Source organism: Anser cygnoides, chromosome 2 (assembly GCF_040182565.1).
Source record: "Anser cygnoides isolate HZ-2024a breed goose chromosome 2, Taihu_goose_T2T_genome, whole genome shotgun sequence".
NCBI classification, from domain to species: Eukaryota; Metazoa; Chordata; class Aves; order Anseriformes; family Anatidae; genus Anser; species Anser cygnoides.
The window spans coordinates 24170546-24196675 of record NC_089874.1 but is presented as its reverse complement, the minus strand read 5'-3'; the positions used below and the strand labels follow the sequence as shown (position 1 = coordinate 24196675).

General features: G+C 37.4%; 1 protein-coding gene across 6 annotated transcripts in view; it reads right to left on the bottom strand.

The window, feature by feature from the left end:
• The window catches only part of CFAP69 (cilia and flagella associated protein 69), a 29830-nt gene extending 6647 nt beyond the window's left edge, over nt 1-23183 (bottom strand). The window contains exons 1-19 of one of the 6 annotated variants that reach the window (XR_010829124.1): nt 22744-23032; nt 22494-22550; nt 21062-21127; nt 19915-20024; nt 17738-17814; nt 16268-16366; nt 13222-13371; nt 12922-13099; nt 11769-11892; nt 9778-9826; nt 9540-9661; nt 8841-9057; nt 7815-7979; nt 6481-6599; nt 5867-5985; nt 4670-4751; nt 3198-3390; nt 2459-2596; nt 138-198 (exon numbers count right to left, since the gene is read on the bottom strand). Coding sequence is in view for 5 of the 6 variants with exons in the window: in XM_066991688.1 (XP_066847789.1) it covers nt 122-198; nt 2459-2596; nt 3198-3390; nt 4670-4751; nt 5867-5985; nt 6481-6599; nt 7815-7979; nt 8841-9057; nt 9540-9661; nt 9778-9826; nt 11769-11892; nt 12922-13099; nt 13222-13371; nt 16268-16366; nt 17738-17814; nt 19915-20024; nt 21062-21127; nt 22494-22550; nt 22744-22884 (2283 nt within the window). In the remaining variant the exon portion in view is untranslated. Of the gene's footprint in view, nt 1-121; nt 199-2458; nt 2597-3197; nt 3391-4669; nt 4752-5866; nt 5986-6480; nt 6600-7814; nt 7980-8840; nt 9058-9539; nt 9662-9777; nt 9827-11768; nt 11893-12921; nt 13100-13221; nt 13372-16267; nt 16367-17737; nt 17815-19914; nt 20025-21061; nt 21128-22493; nt 22551-22743 lie in introns of all 6 variants that reach the window. The other 5 variants (XM_066991688.1, XM_048077480.2, XM_066991686.1 and 2 more) reach the window with 5 other exon arrangements.
• Between the last annotated feature and the right edge of the window lie 2947 nt (nt 23184-26130).

Genomic DNA, 26130 nt, shown 5'->3' with positions numbered 1-26130 from the left:
CTTACACTTTCTATGAAAATGATAGTTAGTGAAGGGTTATTTCTTTCTTGTATCCTGTGAGTTAATTTGCTATTCTTGCAAACACAGATAGAGTAGCAATATTTTCTTCCACAATACTTACTTTAAAGTCAACATACCGTCGTATGATAGCAAGCGTGACAAAATCTTTAGCAGATAAACCAGGCAAATCTTCAAAACCTAGAAGAGTATTAATCATCTCGGTGTTAACAGCATGATCAATCTATCTTAAAATATCAATCTAAAAAAAGACACTATCTTATTTATCACATGAGGATATACAAAATCTGCATCATATGTACATCAATCACTCTTCCAATCCTGAGCAGGCTTTTAGCAATTAAAAAAAAAATCTCCATAATAAATTCACTCTATAATAACTCTTTACTTGTAAATGGCTTCAGTGATTTTCCAGTCATTTGTAAAGCCAGGATAGTACTGCATTTGCTATGGTTTGGTGGTGAGGGTTTGATCTTCCATTAAAGCAGACAGTTGAGTCCACAGGTCACTGTTTCTAAAGAAGCATTTTGTCACAGAGTTTGCTTTAGCTATGAAGTAGCCAACAGAAGAACTGTCTTACAAGATCTCCAATACTTTGTTTCTAAACTGGATAATGAAGATAATCTCCGTTTCATAGACTTGAGCCCTGAGCATAATGTCTTGAGCATAATGAGTCCCTCTTTTAAAATATTTTTACAATACATGTAAAAGAATAAGGAAGAGAAGTATGGTTGCTGGGACTATGCCTCAGTTTTTTGCATGCTGAATGTTAAATATACTCTTTTTTAAAAAAAACTATTTCTATATAGTCTATCAAATCTATTTCTAAATTTCCTCATGCTATCTGCATGGTAACAGGAAATGCAGCATCTAATTATTGGAATATAATTACATCATGTTTTGAAGTTAAGAAATGCCATAAATAAAGACCAATTAACAATGGATTTCTGATCACAGCATCACAGGCTGTTATGAAGTATAAATACACCAAGAGGAAGATGGTGGGAAAAGGCCATAAAAATCTTCCCATTTTTATTATTCACTTCCATGTCATTTCCCTACTTCAGAGGAGACATTACTATGTATACAAATAACAAGAAGTATGTATGAATACAGAAGAAAGCTGGAACAAAATCTCGTGCCTTTTTGCTTTAATAAAGAATTCAGCTGTGATCCAGGATTAACATAAATAATGTTAATAAAAATTATTAAGAACCTAGGTTAAAATGGAGAAACAATGGGCTATAGTTTATTAGAGAATGTTTTCACATGACGATGTTTTCAGATTCATTGGTTCGCTAGGACAGCCAGGGAACTGGCTGAAGAACTCTCAGAACTATTACCGATTATCTTTGAACCCATGGAGGACGGGCTTGAAAACAACAAATATAATACCTACTTTTAAAATGAGAAAGGGGGAAGGCAGAGAATAGTGGGCAAATTCAGTTCCTGAAAAATGACTGAAACAAATATTTAAAGAGATAATGTTTACGTAGCTAAATGGTAACAGTGAAAACATTACTATACAACATGAAGTAGTAAAAACAAACCATTCAGCCGAGTCCTTCTCTACAGCCAAGTGGGAAGTCTAACGGATGTGGAAGAGCCTATCTTATCTTAACTTCAGTTTAGGTTTTTAGACAAGGGTGTAATGAGTATTTTACATTCTGTGTGCAATCAACATACAATTAGGAAGGACTGCAGCATATCATGAGCAAAGATTAGAATGCAAATTAATCTTGCCAATTTGAAAATTTTTTTGAAATCATAGAGTGTAGTTCATTAAGGACAAACACAAATTTCTAAATGTAGGAAGTCATCTGCACAAATCCAGGATGGTAGATGACTGGAGGCTGTGCAAGATCACAAATCAAATGAAGAAATGCCATTGCGACAACAGCAATTGTTATATTACTGTCTGAATGGTTATTTACATGCCAAGTACAGTAATACAGTTCTATTTGGCTGTGAGGTTTCTGCTGAAGCACTGTGTTCAGTTTGAGACACAACAAATCAAGAAGAATGTGAACCGATTGAACAAATTCAAGAAAAAAAAAACAATGAGAATAATCAGAGACTATTCTAGAAAATGAGAGCCCTGAGAAAAGGCAGCAGAAAGTGGTATTTCTAAAACCAGGGAAAAGAAATGAAACATAACATGTGAAATCTATATGTTGGAAAACAAATTACAGAAAGTTTCAACAACATTTTAGATTTGATTCTAGGAAAACTCTTCCTTATGATAAGGGCATTGGTGAAGTCAGGCTTTTAAGAACAGGATGAGCAAGCATTTATTAATAACAGAGTATTGATGATGCATCTCAAAGTTCCTTTCATCCTTTATTTTTGTTTGTTTTAGATAGGGACTTGACTGACTGCCAATGAACAGGTTCAGTTTAATGACAAGTATGACACTGACAAGGCAATTCCTTTGTCTTACCTAGCTTGCACAATAATAAATAAAGTTTTGCCCGTATGTTTTCTGAAATTTCCACAATGGCAAAGCTGGGAGAGTTGGCAGGCATGGGGATGACCTCTTGCTGTTTCTGGAAGCTGCTAACAATAGGTCTCTTCACATCTAATAATTTCAAAATACAAAACAAAAGCAGAAGAGTGAAGAGGCAGCATGTTCCCAAAGCTATTAAACTTACAGGAAATGCTGTCTTTGTAATGAAGCTGCATCTTCGGCATGCAGCTATTGACATGTTCTTTTTCTGTGATGCCTCCCCCAAAAGAAAGCAGTTCCATCTTACTTTATGGACACTATGGAAATCATTTCAATAATTTGGCCAGTAATTTGAACATAATTTGGGCCAGGAAATATTACTTATAATGACTAAAGAACTGTGATATCATAGCACTCTCCTTGTTGATGTTTACAATACATAACAAAACAATTTCATTTGTGAAAGAAATTAGATAGCTTAATCGTCCAGCATTAGAAAGGCAGTTCAGGTTACTAGTAATGGTTTAGTTTCCCCAGCTAACAGAGAAAATGCCATCTAGTGGCCAGACTCCAACAAAATATATACAAAGTATCTTGGTTTTGGTAACTGCAGCATAAACCTATAAATACTGTAATTTACTTTCTTTAGGATTCTGGCTGCAAAAAGTGAATATATTTGATTTACTTTAGTCAGTGGAACTGCTTGTAGTTTCATATGTATCATAAAACTTACCAGCAATCCTTCCGTACCGATCACGTTTGACTCCCAGGTCCAATTCCTCCTGCCTCCATAACTGTATTAGAAGGTTAGCTGCTGTTTGATCTTTCTCCCCTCGCCAGGTACTGATGTGAAAAGTGGTTCTGGGATTGTCACAAAATTCAACTAGGATTCCAAGAATTATATTGCACAGGTTTTTTTGCTTTAACTTGGTGAAAAGAAAAGGAAAAACATTTTAACCTGTTCACAGCACAGTGTTAGTCTACCTTCAAATAAAAAAAATACAGAGAAATCCTACATGGGATCAAGTAATTAGAAGCTTTCCATCACAGATATTTGAAAAAAAAAAAAGATATATACATTTTAAATCTTTCAAGTTTCTGGAATCTTGCCATACAAAGTTCCATAAATCAAAGAACATGAGGGGAATGCGTGTAGGATCATGTAAGAAGCATGTATCTGTGTGTAGAACTACTTAATAGGAGCCTCCAGGCTCAATTCTCACAGGAAGGAGAATTAAAGCTTCTGGAGAATGTACTACTAACAAGATTTATTTTTATAAGAAACAGATTCAGAAGGCAGTGGCTGAGCAGTACCACAAAGCATCTGTTCTATTCTGTGGTCAGATCTTTCAGCAGCACATGAGAGTAGGAAAGGGCCTGTAGCTTTGAACTGCAAGGACATTGGAGGCTGGCAGTATGGCTGGCAAGAATGAGGAGGTAATGAAACAAGCAATGCACGTGCTCATCTCGTGAAATGCTTGAGGAGAAATGTGTGGGCCATATTATGCCCAAATCCCACAGAAATAACTATACATAACTTGCATGTACAAACTGACTTTAAACATCAAACTTTTAAAACCTTGAAGTGTATACTAACTCTGTTTAAAGTGTTTACTAACTTCAGTATGAAGAACTGAGGTGCTTTTCTAAACAGACATATCATTCAAAATAATCACAGAATTGTAGGCGTTGGAAGGGACCTCAAGAGATCATCGGGTCCAACCCCCCTGCCAAAGGAGGTTCCGTACAGCAGGCTGCCCAGGTAGGCGTCCAGACGGGCCTTGAATATCTCCAGAGAAGGAGACTCCACAACCTCCCTGGGCAGCCTGTTTCAGTGCTCTGTCACCCTCACCATGAAGAAGATCTTCCGCATGTTGGTGCGGAACTAAATAATAAAGCAGTTGATAATAAAGCAGTTTGAGTCTCCTTGTAAAAAAGAGTATATTTAAGACTCTAAATTAAGAATACGTTTAAGAGTAAATTTAAGACTCTCTGCCAACTGCTTGCTTTCAAAAAAGATTCATGAAGTTCTCTCAGATCATTTCGAAGCAGATAGGCTGGTGTGTGGATTACCTTCCTTTCTCAGGGAATTCCATGCACTGGACTTCTTGTTAGTATTATAGTCTTTGTACATACCGTTAAAGATTCAGTTTTCCATGTTATGTTAGTACTCTTTTATTTTGTAACAACAATAAAAATACCTACTGCCAGCAAATCCAGAAGAAGAAAAACGCCCTGTTGTTCAAGAAAATAATCTTCTGCAATGTAACAGCCAACGACACAGGCCCTTAAACAGAAACAATTTCAATGTGTGGAAACACTTTTATGTTTTAGAACATTCTAAAAACATCTCTTTATTTTACTGAATTGCATAAAAATATTTAGTATGCAATAAGCTTCATGCCTTCAGGGAGCAGAAAAATGATTTTCATATGCCTGCACTTGTGCATTTACAAATTCCATTTTCATTTGCACTGTATAACTAAATATAACCTACTTGGCCACGCTTTCTCCTCTTGTAGTGACACACCTTCTTTGTAGCAGCCCAAGAAATTTGGCAGGTTCAGTATCAACTGGATTAGAATACCAATCTGAACTAAAACTCATTCTGTAAACGATGCTGACATTTAGCTAGATCATATTGCTGGTCTGGCTCATTGCAGGGCCGTGTGAATATTTCTGCCAGCAGAATCAAGGGGGTGGGACAAGTAAGACTTTCTTTTGGCAACAGTGTTTGCTTCTCCCAGCTGAAAATGATCACAAAACCAGCACTAATGATGCTATTGCTTCCTTTTCTTATTTCCTCATTTCATGATCATTAATGCAGGAACTAGAGGGTTTACCTGCACCAGTAAGCCCAGTCTTTTCTCCCAGACAACAATTACCATTTAGCTTTCTGTACATTTATTAACCTGCCTTAAAACAAATTATTTTTTGTTTACTCTTCTATGTATTTGAGTAATAAAATATAATTTCTCTGATAGCAATCTTTCAAAAAAATTCTAGCCCAAAGTGTTGCCAGTTTACAAACACTTTTTATGTCTGCACATTTTTAAGCTAATATTGGTCTATTCTCATCTTGCTTTTACTCCTCTGAAAATATTTACAGACTCTAAAAATACACTTGTCTTTTAGGAAACTGCATCGAGGTGTCAGGAGGTCATCCTGTGCAGGGAGTTAGACTGCTGTGTAGGGAGTTAGGTTGTCATACTAAGCCCCTGTATAGGGAATATATGCAAAATATTCCATTTATTCTGTATTATTTTTTAATTAGTCAAACTATGATTTTTACAGGTTCTGAATAGAAGGCCTATGTGTGCAGAGAAAGGCTGTAGTACTGCAGACCTAAAATATGTGCGCTACCATTTTTAAGAGTCACTGCTGCTAAAATAGTTCACTAACCACAAACAGTCGAGTGCACTGAAAAGGAGACGATTGTGGCCTAATCCACTATATAACTTCTTTGGATCCATCTGAATGAATGGGATAAGTATATCCACTCCTTCATAGCTGAAGAGCTCCTGGTGAAAATTATTATTATTATTGTTAAAAATATTATATTAAAACAACATTTTCCTTAGACTATATGTATTAAATAGCTACATACAAGAAAATCTAATTTAAAATCTAAATTTAAATTATTTATATTGTAATAAATTTGGTCCACTTGTTAGAGCAGGATATATTCCTTATGATATAGATAACAGAAAGAAATTTTTAGTTCTTCCTAACTGATAACCCCATTCTTCAACATGTTTTCATATTTTCATTCTAAAAATTACATAAAATAGCAATTAAATAGGTGAGGTATTCGCTAATGGATTTCTGAGTGATTTTGCATTTTAACTGTCACTATCACAGAAACCAGTTAACAATCCTGACTTGCTAGCAAGGAATTACAAGTGACATCTGTGTTTGAATTAAATAAATAAATAAATAAAAACACAGTACCATTTGAATGAAAATGTACCATATTTTGATATTTTCTGCACAGTATGAGGTAGAAGGATACAAACCTTTCTGTGGGCATCATTTTCACAGACAGCAGACAAAATAAATAATGTATCAGCTTGGATTTCCAGTAGAATGGCATCATCTCTTTCTTTAGATTTGTTTGCTGCGTACTTTAGGATATCTGTAAATTAATACATTTTATGCATGTGAATGTTCTATTATGCAAGTCAGAATTCTATTATAGCTGCTGATCTAAAAAAAATAAAATAAAATTTATACCAGGAGACTCTAAGAGAAATCTATTTATGCTGTTAAGTTTTATCTCCTATGTTTTAAAATACCTTACAGAAGGTTCAGCACTCTGATGCTATAGTTTTTTGCACTTTACTCTTTATGACAGCTAATGACAGCAGCTTGCACTGCCTTTTTCCTAGTACTTTCAGCCCCTTATTCCTGTCTCTGTGATGCTCCTTGTATTGTGCCAGTGCAATAGATTCAGGTAATTGATTTGAATTAAGCAACTCTTAGGAAAACGCAAAGAGCTTCTTGATCTGCTCTGCTGTACTGCCTCACAAATGTTTGTACTGTCAGTGGAAACATGGAGACATAAAATGCCACCACTGCTGAGAAAATTAGTCCTGGAAACACTCCATGAAGGAGGACATTCAGACACGGACCTCCCTCAAAGTAAGAAAAGTTGCCTGAATCTGTTACGTAAGGTATATTGTTAATTTTGCTCTCACTAAAATCTGTAAATTTTCACAGTTTTCGCAAGTGTTCAACTTTCAGCTGAGTATATAAAATCTATTATTTCTAGGCTTTCTATTAGAATATACTCCAAATTCCAAAAGATCTTAACTATTTGTTCCTTTCAGTATAATTCTTTCAGAGTACTGGAAAATATATTATTGTAAGATAAGAACTTAAAACAGTATCAGAACCTAAAAATTGTATATAACAGTAGGCATGTATTTCTGCATTATCTAAATTGCAGGACCTATCGTTATGGAGTTTTATTGTGATTTTAATCTTGTAATGTTTTATATATATATATAAATTATATATATATATATATATATAAAATGCACTGGCTTTGATTTTCTTTTTTTCTAAGCAAGAGCTGGGTAAAGTGACAGACTTAAGTAGAACGAGACTCATGATTGGATTTCATAGGGGCTACCACAATGAAAATATGATGTAACAAACGCAGTACAATAAAGGGAGAGATTAGGGGCAGCTTTCACTCAATTAAAAATCATATTACTTTTTGTGTTTTTTAAAATCTTTTCACCGGAGGAGTAACAAACCAAAAACACAGTGTAAGAAAAAGCATGAATGTTCTCAGTGTCAACAGCAATACATGATTTTAAGTACAGCAATAGAAACCATGCTTTACCCAGTAGCTGGCTAATTGCTCCCTGGTCACACAAATTAAGGTTCACAGCATCATCGTACAGGGATACAACAGATCTCAGCACTCTCAGGCTGTAGCGCATTTGTGCAAGTTTGTTGCCACGACCACCTGTTCCATGGAAACTGTTACCTTGACCAAAGAAAGGATCTGTGGAGCAATTACAAGAATTTTCTTTGGCAGACAGTGTATGTTCGTAACTATAACATTCTCAGGCAAAAAAAGTACTGGCTTGCCAGTGCAAGTAAGCTAAAACAAGCAAACAATATCTTCATGTTAGAAAGGCTTCTTATTTAAAATAATCTAGTAAGAAGCCATTCTGTGTAGAGCCATAAAATATTCGTTAAGAAAGGTCTGATTTTGATTAATGTTAAAAATTATTACACCAATTTTTATTTTTTTCCTCTTTACTAGGTCAATAAGCAGTCTCCAAAACTTAAAATATCTTCTCTAGCATTACAAATAATATCAATCTTCTTATCTCCATCACACACAAATTAAATTTCTCTACTGGAAAAGATCACCTACCTGATGATGAAAATTACCCATTCCCAGAAAACCAACCCATGAAGACTGAGTGCAGTTAGTTATCTATTTGTTTAGCTCACACTTGCAGCTGATGGCTGCAAGGAAGCTTTAGTGCAGAAGCTGTCTGACCGTGTGCAGCTCTGAGTTCGAGTTAACACATACTGCCCCGCGGCAGGAATTACTGTTTGGATTTGGTGTGACAATAAGCATACCTGATTAGCACATGCTGTAGAGATGTGTGGCTGCCTGCACAACTGCAGGAATAGCAATATAGTGGAATGCAGAAAATGCACCAGCTTACACTTCAACAGAAGAAAAATATTACAGTAATTTTTTTAAAGGTTAGTTTCCTAAGTGATGTATGTAAAAAGGAATCATCTGAACTTCACAAGTTTTACATTTGTCCTTCCTGCCAAAGAAACTAAGTCCAGGTAAGCTGTGTTTTGAGGTTACTGTGTATGAAAGCCATAAGCATCTACTGACCTTGACCCATACACCATTCTAGAAACACAAGGAGAAGAGTATTCGCTTGACAGGACAAATATTTATCAACTAAAAAGGGAGCCACTGAAGCTAGAATAGCAATTGCATGAAGCTGTAATTCTTCATATTGGGAAGCAGACCACTCATGAAATCCAGGCTTTTGATGTGGTTTTACATAATAAAGCAAAGCTGGCATCACATCATTTTCACTGAGAAGCTGCAGATTCAAAAGACAAAGAGATACATCTTAAAGGCTTCACCTGCGAGTAAAGAAAATCTAAAGCAATGAGTCTACTTTATCTGTCCTACACTAAGAAATTATTTTTTATTGGGAAAAGATGTCAGAAACGGTACGGGTACAGACAAGCTCTGTTTATATTCTGTAGCATTCGTAAAGCCTGTGGTTTGTAAAACTTTGTTTTGTTCTACACCTGTATTTCAGTAATGCTTTGCAGTCACTCATCAGCTAGCTTTCTTAGCATGGTTTAGGTTTGTAACTTTTTGAAAACAGAAACTGTATGTTGCTTTCAAACAGCAAAACTCAGTTTGGTACATGTGGTATATAGTTCTGAATTCTTGATTTTGAGAAGAACTAGTTTCAAATCTTCTGGACTACGTTAGATGGACAGCCAAATAGTGACTCTTTTGACCTTTTGTCTTTTTTTGGCTTACTTTATCTTCTGTTGTGTTAGAACTCACCTGTACAGCACGCGGGTCTTTAGATAAGATTCCTATAATATTAAACAACAACTTCTTCATCTCAAAGTCTTCGTAAGAGAAAGTAAGTTTAAGACCTTTTAACAAGGGATTGGGAATTTTAACTGCAAAGGAAATTGTACACATTACATCAAAATCTCCACTAGAAGTATTACAATTCATAGAAGTAAATTCACTAAAGTATTATAATTTCATAATTATGCATTATGAAATCTCTTACCTTCAGTATATGTTGCAAGTACTACTAACAGTGTTGTAAATCCACTTTCCTAATGGGAATTTAAAAAAATACATTAAAAAATAAATTATAGTGAAATTAAAACTGATCATTTAATTTTAGTTTTACTTTTTTCTTCAGAACAATGTATCCTATGGCAGAATAAACAGAATTTTATCAAAGAAGAGATCAACGATTTGGACACTGTACAACACTAAGTACAGTGCTAGGGGTACAATAAATTAAATTAATCCATGTCTCATTCAGTACAAGTCTGAACTTGTATGGGGAAGTCCCAAACACATGCATTCACTATTGTAACCTACCACACAAGAAAACAGTATTCTCAGCACTGTAAGTCGTATTTTTTTTAAATGAATTTGTGCACATGCAAGTTTGTACATCAGGGTCACCAGTGCATACAATCCGGTGCCTTCAGTTATGCATACTGTTATATTCAACTTCAGTACATTACAAGTAAGCATATGAAAACTACACGTATGAGCAACTTGCATTACAAATATTATATACTAAAATGCTGCTAAGATGCATTTCGGAAAATAAAATCCTGTAATTCACAGCTCCTAGACAGCTAGGAAGACAGTTATGTCTAATAAAATTATGAATAGGACCAAGGACAGGGCTTGTCTACACAGCACACTAGAGGCAAAAGAGCTTTGTTTCTGAGGTGATTAGAAGCCATACAAACATGGTTAACAGGATACTGCTGTTCTTGAGCAACAAAATACATTAGCTTGGACTCCGGAAGAGCCACCACAGAGCCTTCTACCAGCTCCCAACATGAAGAGAGCTCACAGAACACAGCACAGACATCCAGGCAGAATTAAGCTGTTCTTATTTTGCAGCAGCTTCTTAGATGCATCCTGGACAAGCTGGGCTTGAACATGTTCAACCTAGCTCTGGAAGTTTTTGCTTACATTGAAACAATTTTTCGTCCCTGTAGTGCAAGGAATTAAAATACTGTGCACTGGTTAATTTTCTTGTAGGAAAAAACACCCTGTTTCTGCAGCCAGACAAATAATTTGAATGTTTAGACATCAGATATGTTGCTGCAATAGTATAACAGACATTCCATAATGGTTAGTGATAAAATGGAAAAAATGAATGAAGAATCTGTAATCTTAATTACAGACTATTAAACCTATTTGGTAATAGAGCCAATTGGGAAACTTCTAATGAAGCTTATATATGAGTCCCTGAAAGTAATCCATTCCTGAACAGCCAACAGATCTACATAAACAGGAATTTGATTACTTAATTATTCAGTACGTACGTCACAACTTCATTTAAAGTTCTAAACCTCAACTGTAAAACAAGACAGTAAAAGAATATTAGCAGTTATAAAAAGTCAACTTCTATGCAGATTCCTCATGAAAACTCTGGAATGCAAACACTCTGTAACAAAAGAATGAGTCATCTACTTTTTAGGCAAGTCATAATAATGCATTAAGGGCTACATTAGGTGACCTAGTCTTAGAAGGAATTCATGTGCCTCATTAAGTGGATCTAATTCATTGTCTTCTCAGCATCTTGGAGCTTCTGAGCTCATTTTTGAAGGACCCTTCTTAGGAGGTAAAGGTACTTCAGATGAATTTGTGCTATTTGAATACAGCCTGTACTCTTACATCTTCAAACAACAAATAAGATTCTGTGCAAAACTCACTGTAACAGAATGGCATATCTGAGAATCTGCACAGGAACACAAGAGCTAATGTTGACTTTTGCACATGAATGGTGTAAGTTTAATTTCCTAGGTCCCAAATAAGATTGGTTGATGCTAGTACTCCAGCCTAGTAACATAGGGATTTGAAATCTCTCTGAGGTACAATTGTAGAAAGCAAAATGGTTTCCTGCTCAGCAGACCTAAGGTTCCATTTGTGCTTAGCTCTTTCTTAACAAGGAAAAATATTAAGCACATAATATCAAAGGAAAACTTCTTAGTCTTAAAAATATAACTAACTATGAATACTTACAATCATAGGAGCTGCAGGATTTTCAGCCACTAATGTGGCAATCACCAGGAGGTCGTTCCTTAGCTGACGATCATAATGGCGGAAACCATGTAAGAGCAAGTCTACAAATACTTCCTTCAATGCACTTAAAAGAAAGTGAAAGGTATTTTACTCTTTTCATATTCTTATTTTAGACAGCTCTAGTTATATGGATCCTCATTCAGCATCTTACTTTTCACAGCCTTAGGGTTCAATAGCAAAAAAAAATAAAAATATTATGGCATGGATTCTTATGCGTACTATTAAAAATTCAACTTAAGAATATATGCAAGGTGCATATATTACAAACTGCGCCTTCTATTTGTGTGCGTTGTAATGAATTAATTGAAAGTAAATTAATATTTTCTCAAGCAAGGAACTGGCTGCTGTTGAATGATTATTGAGAAGAGGTGGCCTAATACCAAATAGCAAAAACAGTGTAACTCACTAAGAGAGAACCCATCACCGACCCCAGCAGAGGATCAAGAACTAAGCCTCAAATTTCATAACATCCACTTTCCTACTAATTTTATACTACATGCATTTCAATGCTGCAGTAATATTGACCTATTGGGCCTAACACATGAGCTTGAAAATGGTGCCGTTAGTTTTTCATCAAGCAGAAGTTAGAGCTATCTCGTGCACTTACGCACCACACCACAGGTCTCTTGACCTCCCTCCTGCCCTGTAACAGAAACAACTGGTTGTAGATCACTGTGGGTCATGAAATAAAGACAGGTTTGACAATGAAATACTTTTGGAGTTGACTGGATGGGCTTTCAGCAGGACTCTGGCCACAAAGTTTGTAAGCTACCCAGCAGGCACTTCTCATATCGTATATAATTTCCTGTCATTTCACAGGCCACAGTGTTATCTAAATTAGTGAAACAGAAACAGATGCTTGAGGGGTCTAAATCACATGCTGCTTGGCTATAACATCTGATTCTGTAGTACTTTAATTTTGGAGAAGCAGATGCGCAACACTGAAAACTTAATGAGGACTTAATGGCAGACCTCCACTCCCCTTTTGTATTTTCTCTCAATTTATTTAAAACAAAATACAACACAACAGTAATGCTTCGGTTGTCTCCAAAAAATATATATATTAATTCATAAAATGCTTCACCGTACTCACTGTACACATTCCAAGCTACTGAGCTGATTAACAACTTCTTCTTTTGAGGTGTTTTCTAACAGGTTCCATAGGATTTCTGATGAGCGGAACACCAGCTGTCCTGAGGGATCAACATCATTTAGATACAAGCAGAGTCTGCTGGCTGCTTGGGCCTTCAACATGTGTCTGCAATTTACTCCTGAAATCATGAAAATCTGAATAATTAATTCTATGTAGGTTACTAATTATTTTAGGTATGTTCAGAGAACAAATGATCTAAGATCAGAGGTAGTGAGTGTTGAAAGAACAGTTTGTACTAACCAGAGCTGGAGAGATGTTGGAGAGCTTTGAGTACCCACAACTTCTCAATAAGTTCATTTTCAACTAATGCTAGAGATAAAACGAAAGTTTCCGCTAATCCTCCTAATTCAGCCATCTGAATCTTATAGTTTGCGCTTGTTGGCTGGTAACCTGCACATGGAATAGCCTTAGTTATAATGCAGTAAATTCCAAATTTATGTTACTTCAAAAATTTCTTATAAAAAAAGATTGAGATGAGAGTTATCATATTTCCTTACATTTAAAACCAATGGAAAAAAAATCTAATAAACAGGAGCTACTTTTCTTATATATGAGTATTAATAGTGCCTAAGCCATATCCAATAGGCTTACCCTCTGGAAGACTAAAATGCTATATAAACACATAAATTGCTTTCTAGAATTAGCAGAGTGAAAGTGAAGCAGGGGTACAGAGAGGTGAAATTCCTCATGCAATGTGCAGGACCTAGTTATTTTCCATAGCTTATTCACTAGAGAATTAATGCTTTCTATTATGATATTACTTAAAATACGCGAATCCAGCCTTTTGATTTCCAAGCCTGAATTTCTGATGCATCCCTGTTTTTAAGTTTTGTTCATGCATATGCAAATCCGTATTTCATTACTGAATTATGGAGGAAGGCAAAGCATCAAGAAAATGAGTTTATATATACTAATTTGTGAATGTAAGGTTTATCTTAAATAGCTTATATAAATATCAGATGATATGAAATATAGAACTGACAAATGCAAATAATGCACGTGGTGAAAGGCAGTTTTAATTAAGCATAAACTCTCACAGGCTCTAAATTTGTATAATTTTACAGGTAATAAAACTTTATGGACTGCTCTAGGAAATCATCATCTCAGTTTCTGGGGGATGCTGAAAAGATCAAAAGAAATATTAAGAACTGTTAAAAAAGTAGAGCAGATAAAACAGAGAATAGCACTGAGACAGTGCCTGGCATGCCAGCACCTAGGAGACTTGGCAATTCCAGCCTCCCACACCTCAAAAGACAGAGCAGATCTTTAAAAAAAAATTATAGGTAGTAAGGTAACAAGTACTATTAGAAGCTTTGAAAAACTTAAACACTAACAAGTTCAAACTGATCTGGCTTCTTGACCTGGAAAAGACGTGATTAAGAGAGGATAGGACAGACATAAAATGAAAAATGGCACGAAGAAGGTCAAGAATATTTTTTCCTATTGCTTACAAGATAAATAGCAGATGATATCATTCAAAATCATTTGGCAACAGGTTTAAACCAAACAGAAAGAAATACTTTTTCCATGTAATATTGTTAAATTGTGAAACCAACTTTTTCACAACTCTATGAATAGTGAAGATGTAAATAGATATAAAAACAGAAAATCTCACAGAAGAGGTGAGATCAAGGTGTATTAAGAATAAAAGAAATAAATCATGGTTTAGGAATTGTCTAAAACACAGACTATTTGAAAATGGGACAATATACTGTGAGAAAATGTCATGGTGTGCTTGCTTGCCTTCTTCTTATATTCTTATCACCTGCTCTGTCATATCCTATATTGACCTTCACATGGTCATTCTTATGTTCCTATTCTATGCTCATGTTTTGCAGCAAAATAATAACTTTATATGATTTATTAGAATTCTTCTGTGGTTACTATTTTTAAACACCTTATACGATTCCTTTATTCCAGGCAATCCCGTGTCCCATGGTGAGCTCTTGTAGTGGTGAGACTGTCTGTAATAACTCAGACCCTGTGAATGACTGCGAAATCAGTCCTCAGAGGTGCAAAATACTAAGGAAAGTAATAACTGTTTGAGTTGTAGGCTTCCCAGATGCTTAAAGTTAAGAAGGTGATTTGGATTTGGCTGCATCAGACCTGAATGCTCAGCATCTTGCAGGACCAAACTTTGGCATGATTTACAAATATGCTTAGAGATGAAGAATTTGATTTAATAAAAATCAGACTGAAATATATATATATATATTTAATTATTATTTTTGAGTTAGCACATCCTATTTCCTAAATCTGCAGAATAACATCTCTCAGTATTTAACATTCAATTACATTGTTGGAATGATTTACAGATATATACAACTAAATGCATACGTAACTGCTTGTAGAACTTGGAGTATCTCCTGAAAGGGAAAAACAAGTCTGTATGTTTTTGTATTTTCAGAATCTTGTGAGGGCTGTGGAAGCAGGAGCTTCTTTAGGACTCCAAAAATAATTAAAAACTAGCAAGAGGGAACAGGAGTTAATGCCACACTGCAGGAACACAGCAAGGGAGCATACTGAAGTCCAGCATGCTACCTCAGCTGCGCTCTGGATCCACACTGTGCCAATGGTCATCTGTAGCTTGGCTGTCTATAAACCTAGTATTGTCTTGCAGCATGTGATTTTGTGCCCCTCTAAAAGGGGATCCATGACTGACTTTGCCTGGTTACAGCCTCTGACTGTTGAAGGAATAAATAATAGTGGATTCTGACGAGAGTTTGCACACCTACCCATAGTATCACAAGATCGTGCTTGAGCTCATCTGCCCACATCACCAGTTTCCTTCTGCAAAGATATGTCCCATAATTTATTCAGAGCCTATGCTCAAATGTTTCCTAATAATATGAACATGATTAAATTTAGTTGGGTGCAGATCTATCCCTCAAAAACAACACAAGTGAAATCAGAGCTGTTACTCTCCAGGCTACATACGCATGGTTGAAAATTACATTTCCTTTCTTTTAATTCTGATCCTAATTACTCTTTCTTCCTCCATTATCCATGTTTCAGAGAACCTGTGACTGCTTCACATTTTCTGGATACTATTTAATCCTCGTCCCATAAGTACAACAATTAATTCATTGCACATTGATAAATAATTTCAGATTTTGAGTGATTATGTGTACAAAATATATTAATTGCACACTTGCCAATGTATTTAATATTTGAGATACAGCGACTATAGTTATACAGAAAAATTCATCCAATTAAAAAAGCCATTTCAAACTAGCCGGGATCATTAAACAGATTTCTTCTGACGCTTATAAATACTGTGCTTTACCTGAGAGTAGTTTTTTTGGTAGCTCCATCTTATAAAAGCTAATTATACACTTACAGATTTGTATTCTAACTTGAGAGCTTGGCACCCTCATCAAATAACCTATTGGAAACAGAAAAAAAAAATAAATTAATTTACGAAGTTTACAATTGTTTTAGAAATTCATCTTAATACTTGTATTACAGTACTTAGTGTCTCCTTTGGTCATACCCCCTTACAAATCTTTCTACATCATGACAAGTTTGATTATAAAATACTCAAGGGACGAGGACTCTAACAATGAATAGGACAAAGTGGTCTTGGAGGAGTAGCATACGGTTTATCAAAAAGTGACCTCCTCTGCTTTATGTCTACAGATTCTTATAGGAGACTGGATGTTATTCCAGAAGGTATTCTCTACAGAAAGCTACTACACTAGGCTGCTGTCATCATAACCATGTCAGGCACTCTTCTTCTAGCAGACATGATATGACAAAATGGGAGCACAGAAAGAATTCCTTTTCCACAAGATAAGAAGAGAGCCTTTGAGACCTACCAGGGCCTAGCACGGATAATATAAATGATCTTTCAGATGGTAATGTCTTTTTGGACAGGCAGAGAATCTGGAACTAGCAGAAACCAAGAGGCCATTCTGCTGCCTACCTGTGCCTGTGAAAATGAAGACTTTTAAGAATTACTTTTTTTCTCGCACATTTCAAGGATAATACTTTTTCACTTGTGACAGGCTGATTGTGTTATGCCTCTATTTAAATCTTTCCAACAAGTGAGCTAACAGATCACTGGTACTCCATTCTCTATCCTTTTGACCTATAGCACTTGTAGCATTTTCTTTGAAAATTAAAAATATCACATGCAAGGTCATAACAAGATATTTTGGTATGACAATGTCCAGTGACACTGAGACACCTTTTGCTCAAAAGTTCTCTTAAAATGGATTCCTAAGTAGCAGAAGACGACGGCTTAGATGCAAGATGCTCCTAGTAAGGCATGGCACTACACTGACTTGCTGTATTTTGCCTTTGTGAGTGATGAATCTCAGGCTTTCAGGTTTTGAAGCTTGAAGCTGGGAGTCAAGAGTTATAATATTCTCACTTGTTTCTTCCATTTGGCTTCAAAGAAGCACGAAGGAAAAATGTTCCCCTTATCCCAGTGTTTACAGCAATACACAAATTTCTCAGAGTGAAATGAAATGAAACAGGCTACACACAGGTTTAGTTCTTCAGCTGTACTGTTAAAACTATCTCACACAGCTTCTGACACTGGCAAACAGGTAACTCTGCTAGCTAATCTCTGGGTTAGCCGCACATCAAAATAAGAACAGGTTCTAAATACTAAAAAGCACCAAGTACTGACTGAGTAATTGAAATAAATTACTTGCACTTACTAGGGAAATAACAAACAATTAAAATTGTGATAATGATACAGTTAATTTTATTATATTGATGGCATTGTCACATCTCAGTATACACTCACCAAGTTGTGCAATGAGTTTTGAAACTGTCACAGAATAGCTTACTTCATCTGATAATTTCTTTTTTTGAAATGGTATCCTACAAAATGCAATTAAAAACATTAAAATAGTATTTGAAACACTGCAGAAGAATACTCTCTCTAATAAGGCACCAGAAAAGCTCAACAGATTTTCTCTTCTGCCTTATATATATATTTTTTGCAAATAAAGACACTTTTCCCAGGGAAAATACATCTTTGTAATGTTGATTCTACACTGGAAGTTCAGTTCCATTATCTGGCAGTTACATTTTGGCAAATAGTACATATTCACAGACAATGTTTCTATAATTCGAGTACAATAAGAAAAACTCTGAACAAGCAAATGTCATTTCAATGTGGAAGACGAACTCCTAGAACCGAGGCACTATCGTGTTATTCCAGAGTCTCACTACGAATAGACATGTGCAGAGATGGAAAAAAGGATCAAATCCCTGAACAAGACCTCTAGAAATGGATGAAAATAAAACCAATAAACAGACTCCAAATAGCCCAATTACACATGCATTTTTAAAAACAGGATATTAAGAAATATACGATAACATTTGCAAAACATTCAGATATGGCGTAAACATGTAAGTACTAAAAATTCTCTAACAGTAAACATTGCCATGTTATGCTAAGGTCTCTGCTGCTCATAGTGCAGAAACAGCTTTCCGGTTGGTTTACCTCTGTAAACACAGCCAGAGGAAAAGAAAGGAGAGATCAAATAATGGAATAAAATGAGGAAACAAAAAAGAAAGAGACGTTGAAAAAAAGTGGGAAGAAGACAGCAAACAGCAGTAGTTACGAAAGACTGGAAAATTCTACTATGTGAGTTCTAGTATCTGAAAGGAACTTTTAAATAACAGCCCATCCCTCTAGTTACAGGCTTCTCTTTGTCATATGAAATAGTAGTGAATGGTGGGAGAATTTCCATAATATAAAAATTAAAGCAAAACCCAAGGGCGCAAACTTCCAAAATATATTTATTGCATAAACCAAAATTGCTGAACTGCTGTAAGAAATGAAAGTACTACTTTTATTGACTTTATGTCCCCATTCTCAGTTTTGTCATGTTTCTGCCACACAGAAGAAAATCAAACTTCATGAGGTACTTTCTCATTCTCCACTGTGTGGCAGCAAAGGAAAGCAGTACAGCTGCTCTAGAAAGTAAAAGATTCAGCTCAGAAGTTGTATGTTTATTAAAACCAACTGCTGAAATGAAGCCATGTAAAATCCCATTTGAATACTCGGCTTAAAAGTTTAGTGTCTGGCATAATTTCCTGCGGAAAAAGGATTGAAGCCTCTGGCTTCAGTTTAATAGTTTATAGCTCCCTGAGGTGTTCAGTTACTCACTTCACTCCTTTGTAAATTTAGACCTTGAAATAAAAGTAGATACTTATATACGAGTGGTATGTTTTTAGCATTGCAAGTGCTACTTGTCCCTACTTGTTCTCACCAATTATAATTAAATACACAAGTAACTGTGTATTGTAGTAACAAGTAACAAAAATCCCATAAGTAACTTAATAAAGTTCTTCAGAAGAAGAAAACCATGAGCAAGTATGGGTAACACCTGAACTATATTCTACAAATAATTTAAAGTACAGTATGTCAATGAAGATGCAAAAAAAAAATATGCAATATATTTGTAAAGCAATTATAAACCCCAAATCCTCCGACTGTTGTGATTCTTTCTCTTCTGCAATATGGCTTGTCATTTCATACAGTTTACCTTCAGGTAAAGTGTCAATATTTTAAACTCACTTAGAGAGCTTGTTTGAAACAGCAAAACACACCTCAGCAAGACTTAACAGCTGAATCTCTTGGGGCCAGCAGTCCCCGAACAAGTTGCTCTACACAATGAGACACCCTGGGGAATCTTGCTTCCAGCACGCTGGAGCCAATTATAATATAGTTTTGCATGATGTAATACGTGGCTGCACAGATACCCGACTCCTAAATTGGGTCCTTCATGCCAACAGAAACTGGACTCAAGGTAACAGTTCATAATAAGGAAGGATGATACAATTGATGCCTTGCAGATAAAGATGCTTTCTATATAGGTGCCATATAGGTATGTGAGTTGCCTCAGAAAATATATGAACACGTTAATTAACATTGTTTGAAATCTCTAAAAGAAGGGTTTAAATACTTACCCACATAGTTTAATAAGTTCACACATAGGCTCGATGAAGGCTTCTTGTTCATTCACTTTTTCTGCACACAGGTTAAGAATGTCAATTATTTGCGCTAAATCCTTAAGGGGCTTTTAATTTAAAGTTAAGGAAATCAGATTGCACTGCTATGAATTAGAAGAAAACCTTGAAAACTGCAGTTATCATTCTCCAAAGATACAACCAAGGCCAATGCTCTCAAAGTCAGATGACTGAAATGAAGCGTATGCGTCTATACTTAGGCCTTCGGAAGCAGCCTTACTTTTAAGGAAGCAGAACTCTTGCAACTCTCATTTAGCTTTCTTATCAGCTGAAATCACTGGTGGTTCAGCACTGAATACCAAAAAATATAGGATGGAAACCTTTTATATCACAGTGATAGATCTACCTTTCTAAATTCTATCTGAAACAGTCCTGAGGCATTTAAATCCTAAGTGGCTAAATTGGGGTACTAAAGTTTGAAAGTTTGGATCTGAACACATATTATCTAATTTAGAGGCACAAGATTGAAACTGAACTGGTCACTGAGACTTAGAAGTTACTACCAATCCACTTACTCATGGAAACTGTCTGTAAGAGCTTAGCCACAGCTCAACTGTGAAGAAATGTGATAGCTTAAATCACTGTGGCAATTAATTTAAATGTATGAAATTAATCACATTTTTCCACATGCCTACATTTTCCCTAGTACTTCTCATTACTTCTTTCAATTTTACTGTAAATACAAAAAAGTTTCAGGTAAAATACCCTTTGTTTTTCTTTAGAATGTCTACTCACTGGAATTCAGTGCTATTTTATCTTCTACTTCTTAAATAATGAAAATTATTATGCATGTCTATTCTGAGTTGAAAGTACACTAATTACATTTTGAACACTTTCAACCACAGTACAGATGAGATCCCTCTATTTAATTTTGTAGCAAATGAATCTGGCATCCAAGAATCTTGTTAACCTACCAACCTCAGCTATGTGTGCATAAGAAGGTCAATAACGAGAACAGGTGGACAATCACTGCTCTCCATGTGGAAGCATAGCAGACCTAAAAGTGGTTTGCTGAAAAGTCAAAATATTATCATTCATAACAATAACACACCACAACTTTAGGATTCAACCATGTCAAAAAGGATACAAGCCCATTTTCAAAACGCTTGACTACCTTCTTGAGAACTTTCAGTTGTTCTTCTTCCAAATTGCTCTTAAATACAAGAACAGAAAGCAGATTTTAATTGCAGTTTGCTTTAGAACATTAAATGATTATATTTGTCCCCTTTTAAGTTTTAATGAAAGTAGAAATCAGATTAAAAAGTCACAAGACACAAATGAAATTCTGAAAGTGCTTTGCAGGAGGATTAGCCCCTTGATCAAGCCACAAGAGTGCAGTACTTAGAAATGTAACTAAAGAAGACTTTATAAAACTGCTTCTTTTGTTCAAATGTGTGAGCTCTTTCTGCTAAATTCTTTGGGATTCTGTGACAGCCTACTAAGAAAATCAAACCTATGTTACACATGACACAAATGTGTAAAAATGTAGATCTGAGGTGCTTAGAGTGAAGCTCTATGACCACTAGGAAACAGTCTGAAAATTCAAATTTGAAAACTACTGACATAAGGATATGGCAGGGTATGCTGCTTTCATTCCAGCTCTGCTGAGCACCTCCACACTGGGCAAGAGCACTGCAAATTGAGGCAGGCCAGAAAGTTGTTTCAGGAATCTACAAGCCCAGAATCCTGAGGGCATTTCATCAGATATTCTATACTGTCTAGAGGAGCAATAAGCAGTATCATGCAGAATATTTTTCTTCAGTTTGTAAACTTATTCTGAGTGTTCCTTATTCAGAAGGAAGGAAAAAGTGAAGACATGAACTAGTTCTCTATTTCTCTGCAGGACAAAATATTAGAAGGCGGTATGTTTAAACAAGTCCTAAGAATATAAATTATTAAGTTTCTGGATCAAAAGTGACTAATGGCTTAGTGAATTTAGTCTGCCAAATTTTCTTGTGGAGACAAACAACAGTCTGTGGAAGTCCATGAGATATTGCTCTCCTGTGTGGCTAGGAAGTCATATTTGTTCTTGAATACTGAACATTGTATAGTTATCCTTCCTTTAAAATCACCTCCCTGGAGAAATGCTAGCAGTTAACTTGGGCAATTTGATAAATTCCTGTCATGCTTTGAATAAGTCTGTATGTATTTCCGTTTTTCAGCTGTGGGTTTCAGCACTATAAAACTCCCAGATGAGCTAGATTGCACATATAGCTTTTACATGCATACACTTTTGTCTTGTCTTGGAAAAGTGCCCATGTGAGGACATACGGGGATATTTAACAAAACAAAAAAAAACACCCACAAAACTCAATTTACAGGTGTCATTTTCTATTAAAGAGAACATCTTTTAAAAAAGCGTTCAAATACCAGTACAAATACTTCAGCTTTGTGCTTCGGAGCCGCAGCCACCAGTGCCAGCTGGTTTTATTTGGGATAGATAAGACTGTAATTGTATAAACTATTTTTTTTTGAGCCCATTACAGCTGGTGGAACAGAAATAACGTGGTCTGACTTACAGAGTCCGAACCTTCGAGTAGCCTGATGGCATGATTCAGATCCGCTGACCGCGTCTCCTAGAAAACAGCCGCACTTTTTAACATCGTTGGACTGCGCTTAAAAAGTGCTTAAACCTTAAAACCTGCGAGTGCCACGCTGATGCAACAGGGCCGGGTAAAGCCCGTTTTCATGCGGCGCCCAGCCCCAGCCCCGCTCCCAGCCCCGCTCCCAGCCCGGGCCGCCATGCGGGCAGCGTGCCCGGGGGCTCACCTGGCTGGCTCCGCCGTCCGGGGCTCCCCTGCGCCGCTCCCCGCCGCAGCGAGAGGGGCCGAGGGCCGGCGACAGCGCGGGGGAGCGGGCCGGGGAGCGGGACAGCGGCCGCGAGGCTTGGGGCTCGGCCAGGGAGGACATGGAGGACGCGGAGCCCGGCTGCCGCCGCCCGCCCGCGACACCAGCGCGGCCTCGGCGCTGTTGCCATGGGAGCGGGGCGGCACCGCCTGCCCGGGCCCAGGCCCGTGTGGGTCCGGACGGGGTCCGAGCGCCGCCGGGCTGGGGCGGGTGGGAGCACCTCGGGCCTCCGACAGCCGGCAGCGGGAAGCGGGGACCCGCTGTGGGGACAGCCCGGCCACTCCCCGGCTTGCGTGCGGGGAGCCGGGCTGCCGAGTGCCCCGTGCTGCACCCGCCGGTGCCGCCACTCCTCCGGTGCCGGCACCAGTGGTGCTACTGCCCCACCGCTAGTGCCATTCCAGAGCCTGTTACAGACCTCTTTCTCAACGAGAAAACCATTCCCCCGTCCATACACAATGCAGAGACTCTTGCTGGGCAGCTGGAGGGAAGCGGCTGGCAGATCCCCAATTTTTGGTCATGACACGTTTCATGATGAGACACCTCTGTAGATAAACTGTGGCTTTGGGGTAGCCTCGCTGTAGGGAGAAGGGGGAAAAGACTCTTTTCTCTGCACAGACCAGGACAAAACACAGCTGACTAATGCCTGGAAAGTAATAAAAGAAGGGCAGAAGCATAAGTGGGCATTGCAATATCTTCAACTTGCTCATAGTTTTCATGGGATATGTGTACGCATGCCATGAAACAGGTGAGTGTTAGTGCTCTGAAGTGCTCTCTCCCAGATGGGAGTGTGGCAGAGCCCAACAACTCCAACCTGTCTGGGAAGGCCAGGTCCTTCACACCGGGCTGACATGTCTGGAGGAAGAGAGCTGCGTATCCCCAGGTGATAACAGCAAAAGGCAACAGCCTTGTACTGGGTGTCCTCACAGGTGCTCCGCTGGATTCCCAGTTCAGCTGCTCTTGGTAGGATTTGGATATTTCTTTGGAAAATTTCATATTAACTAATATGAATTTGAATTAATTAATTAAGAAGGATGTGGACCTGTTTGAGCAAGTACAGAGGAGGGCCATGAAGACGATCAGAGGGCTGGAGCAGCTCTCCTCTGAAGACAGGCTGAGGGAGTTGGGGTTGTTCAGCCTGGAGAAGAGAAGGCTCTGGGGAGACCTTACAGAGGCCTTCCAGTACCTACAGGGGGCCTACAGGAAAGCTGGGGAGGGACTCTGTGTCAGGGATTGTGGTGACAGGACACGGGGTTATGGCTTTAAGGTAAAAGATGTTATATTTACATTAGATATTAGGAAGAAATTCTTTACTCAGGGGGTGGTGAGGCACTGGCACAGGCTTCCTCACAGAGGTGTTCAAGGCCAGGCTGGATGGGGCTTTGATCAACCTGGTCTGGTGGGAGGTGTCCCTGCCCATGGCAGGGGGTTGGAGCTGGGTGATCTTCTGGGTGATCTTCTGGTTATTGAATTTGAAAAATGCTCTGACCACTTTGGCATTGGCATCCTTAACCTTCTGAGTTGCATTCATAGCAACACAGGTGATACAAGGGCAGGACCTGTAGGACACTATAGTGCATTCACCTAACGTGACAACCAGTCCCAGAGCTACTGGTTGATGTTTTTCATCCATGTACACATATCTCCATTCCTTTATCCATTTTACTATCTGCCTTCCATATTCTTTTTAAATACTTGTTTGAGTATATTCTCAGATGCAGTCTATACTACAGGTTTGTTTATTATCTGAGAATAATCATAATGATAATGCTTACAGGTTTGCAAGCAGTTAGTGCTGAACAAACTGAATTATATATTTTTTTTTGCTTCATGCCCAGATACTTACTGATGTTGTATACATTAAACCAGTTTTTAAGCTCATGAATTTTAAGCTCAAAAAATTTACATTTATTGTGGCTCAAGTCATTTCAAGCTGTTGCTTGTTTTGATTGACAAACGTCATTCAAAACTTGTATAGAGAATGTATCTGAACATCTAAATTGGGCAACACAGTCTGTAAATTATAAGCTTAGGTCACATCCCATTTATTGCCTGAGTGTTCCAAAGATCATACTGCAAAGGTCCATTTGCTCACTGTGCACCTTCTTCATAAATGAAGCTTTTTAAAAATTGTGTGGCAGCTACACCGTGCAAGTTTGACTACAGGGATTCTGCTGCCCTTGGCAAACTGGCAAATATCCATCCTCAAAAACCTGCAGTCAACTGTGAAAATATTTACTTGTTTTCTGCCCCAAACAACTGGTTTATATCGTTTCTTATCACACCTACCTTTTCCACCGGGAACGAATAATATTTAAGACATGAAGGCTGTAGTACCTTACCTTTGAGAATATTAATTCACAAGTATTAGCTGCTAAGCCCTACAAATGCTAACAAATATATTTTAAAAGTTGACTTGATGTAGAGATTTCTGTTTTAACTGAAGACAGATTCTTTTGTTGTGAAGACACATTTCAGTAATTTTTAATTCTTGAGGTAAAGTTGAATTATATACAACTACAGGACTGTGTAGCCAAACATGTAGGGCACAGCCGTGTATTAGAAGATCAAGGTTCCATATCTAGGTCTGCCATTAATCTCCTGCTGACTTTGCTGAGTGTTCCTCTCCCACTCTTCATTTGCTGTTTTACAAATTAGGTTGTAAGTTTTTGAAGGATTATAATCAGAATAGTATACACCTTTCATCGTGCTGCTGTGTGGGTCGTCTGTGCTAGCCAAGCCTTTGCTTGGCTGTACTGAATGTGTAGGCTTTTTCAAATAGCCATCTATATTGTGTATCAAGCATGACACTAAGCTCCTTATAGTACAGAAATCAGAGTCTAAGAATCAGTCTGCTGACCCCTTGTCTTCTTTTCATTCTTACTTCTTGTTTTGGTCAGTAGGATGGGGAAAAAGAAGGGGGCACATAGGGACAAGAAAGTGTGGTACTGTACTTCCAGACCTCCTGTGTTTGATAACCAATGGGGGAAAAAAAAAAAAAAAAAAAAGAGCTCAACCTTAAACCTGTGAAATCATCAGAACTGTCAACAACTGGATTTACCTGCTTATACCATGACAATGCAGTGCTTAGGTCATTGGGTGCTAGGGATTTGACAGGGACTTTCATGCTGATTTTTGTTGTTAAAAGGAAGCACAGTAAGTCACAGCAGACAGAACTTAATTTTTTCTACAGTACCAGTTGGACAAAAGTAAGCTGGAGTTCCCAGCTGCTAGTATAGTATCAACACTCAGTAAAAAAAGCACTATGATGCACAGAAACAAGGCAAAGTTTTAACGAATCTAAGAAAAGAC